The 3,374-nt window shown below is 43.6% G+C and overlaps 1 protein-coding gene across 1 annotated transcript; it reads left to right on the top strand.

Annotated features, from left to right (window-relative positions):
* The first annotated feature begins 304 nt into the window (after positions 1 to 304).
* LOC133870505 (probable WRKY transcription factor 17) lies at positions 305 to 2,987 on the top strand. Its single transcript, XM_062307663.1, has 3 exons — positions 305 to 1,142; positions 1,731 to 1,856; positions 1,961 to 2,987. Exons 1-3 carry the CDS (start codon positions 397 to 399, stop codon positions 2,136 to 2,138), a joined length of 1,050 nt encoding a protein of 349 aa, XP_062163647.1. The 5' UTR covers positions 305 to 396; the 3' UTR covers positions 2,139 to 2,987.
* The last annotated feature ends 387 nt before the right edge of the window (positions 2,988 to 3,374 follow it).

Raw genomic sequence — 3,374 nt, 5'->3', positions numbered from 1 at the left:
GCACGGCACAAACATACGAACAAAAGAAAAAGTAAAACGACACACTGATCGATCACTTCTTCTAGACTCGTCAACCTCCCTGTTTTCTCGACGAAATTCTCATCCTTTTGTTTAATTTTATTCAATCCAGGGGGGCCCACCACGCACCTGATTTGTTTATTCACCACCTTCCGTAGAAATCTTCAAACCCATCTAAGCCGTCAGATCGCGCACCCACTTTGACTTCATTCTCTTTCTCTCCCCACCTCTTACCCGGTCATCCGGTCACCCTCTCCCCCCTTATATCGCTCCCCCTCCCCCTTCTTTTCCCTACTCTTTCTCCCTTGTAGACTTTGGATGACTTTTTATTGAGCGAGCTCGATCTGTTTATCTTTCTCTCTCTAAATTTCTTTCAGAATGGCCGTGGAGCTCATGGGCTTTCCGAAGATGGACGATCAGACGGCTATACAGGAAGCTGCATCGCAAGGCCTGAAGAGCATGGAGCACCTGATCCGCCTCTTGTCCCACCACCACCACCACCACCAGCAGCCAAACCGCTTGGACTGTACCGACATAACCGACCTCACCGTATCCAAGTTCAAGAAGGTGATTTCTCTCCTGAACCGAACCGGCCACGCCCGGTTCAGGCGAGGACCGGTTCGACACTCTTCTGCTCCATCCTCCTCATCCTCATCCGCCCCTCTCTTCGTTCCTCACTCGCAAACCCTAACCCTAGATCCTCCTCCGATGACTTCTAAGCTCGCCGTGCCTCCGGCGCCGATCGTTTCTCCAGAGACCGTACCTCACGCTCCGATCTCTGCCACGGCGAGATTCGTCACGTCTCAGCAGCAGAGTTTGACCTTTGACTTCTCGAAACCCAATGTTTTCGCCTCCAACCCCAAGACTACCGAGCTGGATTTCACCAAGGAGAGCTTCAGCGTGTCGTCTACCTCGTCGATCATGTCGTCAGCTATCACCGGCGACGGCAGCGTCTCCAACGGGAAGCTAGGGTCGTCGATCTTGGTCGCTCCAGCGCCGGCTGTTTCTGGCGGAAAGCCGCCGCTATCGACGGCTCCGTACAAGAAGAGGTGCCACGAGCACTCCGACAATGTCTCCGGAAAGTTCTCCGGCTCCGGCAGCAAGTGCCATTGCTCCAAGAAAAGGTACACGTTGCCCTTCACCATCTGCTCACTTTTACTAATCAGAACCTTCCTGGTTAAACATTTGACTATGGCTCTGATTTAGGTCGTCCAGTGAACCTAGTTAACTCAGCAACTCTTACCAAATGTCAAACCTCTAAGAACCGTCGATCAGAAAATAGTAGTATCTGATTTAATATTTTCTATTTTGTAAATTACAACGACTCGGTCGAAATTGAGTCGAATCGCTCGAGTTGACGCGAGCTGGATCTACTTTAAAGCTCCCGAGTTCATGGTCAACGAGTGGGTCCGGAAACATTGAATCTATCACCTACTGCCGGACACAGCACGCTTGACACTGACACGATAGGGTGTGTCTCGTTGAAGCGTAGTCTTTGAGGAAGGTTAAAAAAAAAAAAAAATTGGAAAAGGAAGGACTTGAGCCACAAAAATCAAACTTCCTAAACGGCACAGTTTTGTCTTTTTGTACGGAGATGGTAGACTTTTTGGCTTCTAATTTTGACCACAGTGAACCCTTTTGAATGAAATGTGTTGAATATTTGGTGATTTTTTTTTTTTTGTGGCTTATAAGTGTTTTTTTCAACGTTTCAGGAGAAATCGGGAGAAGAAAACAATACGGGTCCCGGCGATCAGTTCGAAAATCGCTGATATCCCGCCGGACGAGTACTCTTGGAGGAAATACGGTCAGAAGCCGATCAAGGGCTCGCCATACCCACGGTAATTACTGTAGTCTCCTCATGTCTGACCGTTTTATTCTGCTGATAAATCATAATTAAATTCATCGCATCTAACGTCCCAGGATTGTGAATTGTTTGTCTCAGGGGGTATTACAAGTGTAGTACGATGAGGTTGTGCCCGGCGAGGAAACACGTGGAGAGGGATCCGAGTGATCCGTCGATGCTGATCGTAACGTACGAAGGGGAGCACCGTCACGCGGCTCCACCCGCGATGCAGGAGAACATGGCCTCCGGTATGGGATTGGTACTCGAGTCAACGTGAGAAAGCGAATAACACGAAAAGACAACCGGGTTGGGGGGGTGGGTAAACGACGTCGTAGGCTTTTGTTGTTTCGAGGTAGTGGAGGGGGGGAGGGGGGGTTGGATTGTAAATTTGTTTTGTACGTTAAGGAATATAATAGCAGTGGTGGAATCTCAATTTGCCAAAGCAGTTGTTAAAATTTTGAATTAAGTTTGGTGGTTTGGTTAATTAATTAATTTATTGGTTAATTTTGGTTATTGATCTGCCACCATGGATGATACTGGTTGATAAAAATAGGGAGCATATCTGGAAAAGAGTCAAATATTTGTGATTAGTGGGTGTTTGGAGGAGTGGGGTGAGCAATCAGATGCTTTGTGGTTGGCAATGTCATCATCATCACTTGCAGGTGGAAGATGGGGTGGTCCAGTGATTTTTCAGTCAATAGATTATTTATGAAGTTTATTTGTTTGACAATCCTGTAATGATATGATTAGGGGAAACCAAAATCCAGAAGAAGAAAAAAGAAAAAAGAGAAGGAGATATGAATCACTTCAAAAAAAAAAAATTGATACAAAATGATGGTGGATATGGATGAGTATTGGTGGGTTCTCAATTAAGGTGGAAGTCAATATCTCAATTCCAACAATTTTCATGAAATTGTTACTTTGTTGGATTAAGTCTCTGGTGAGAAAAGTAAATGTATTTGATGACATTTGAAATCTGACACTACAAGGCATGTTCAACGAGCTGTTTACGTGAGCAGAGGAATTCTGTTGTAGTCCAACAATTCATCTTTCATTATGATGCTTTTGTGACTCGAATTCAAGACTTTTAACTTTAATTTCATTTGTTAGATAAAGTATTTGACTATTTCATTTGAAAATTAATTGGTGTTTTGAGAGGAAAGTTAAAACCTTTTAGGACATTTGAAATTTCACCCCTACAAGACATGTTCTAAGAGCCATCCATGTAAGCAAAACATCATTCTTGCACCCCAACAACCTTGATTTATCTTATGTATATGCATGTGGGGTACAAAATGTCTTAATGGAATTTGGCTTAAGATGTTGTAAAAAAAATTATTGCATATATACGTACTTTTTTAACTCTGTAAATTTAATTTTAATGTTTTTTTATTTTTAATGTCACATTTGAATAATTTTTTTTTTTTTTTTTTTAGGGAAAATGTAAACATTTCATTAATTCACCCCAAGGGTAACAAGGTTACAGACATCAACTCAGACCAATAAGGGACTC

The sequence above is a fragment of the Alnus glutinosa genome, chromosome 6, assembly GCF_958979055.1.
Source record: "Alnus glutinosa chromosome 6, dhAlnGlut1.1, whole genome shotgun sequence".
NCBI lineage: Eukaryota > Viridiplantae > Streptophyta > Magnoliopsida > Fagales > Betulaceae > Alnus > Alnus glutinosa.
The sequence above is the reverse complement of the archived record's forward strand: the minus strand, read 5'-3'. Positions and strand labels throughout refer to the sequence as shown.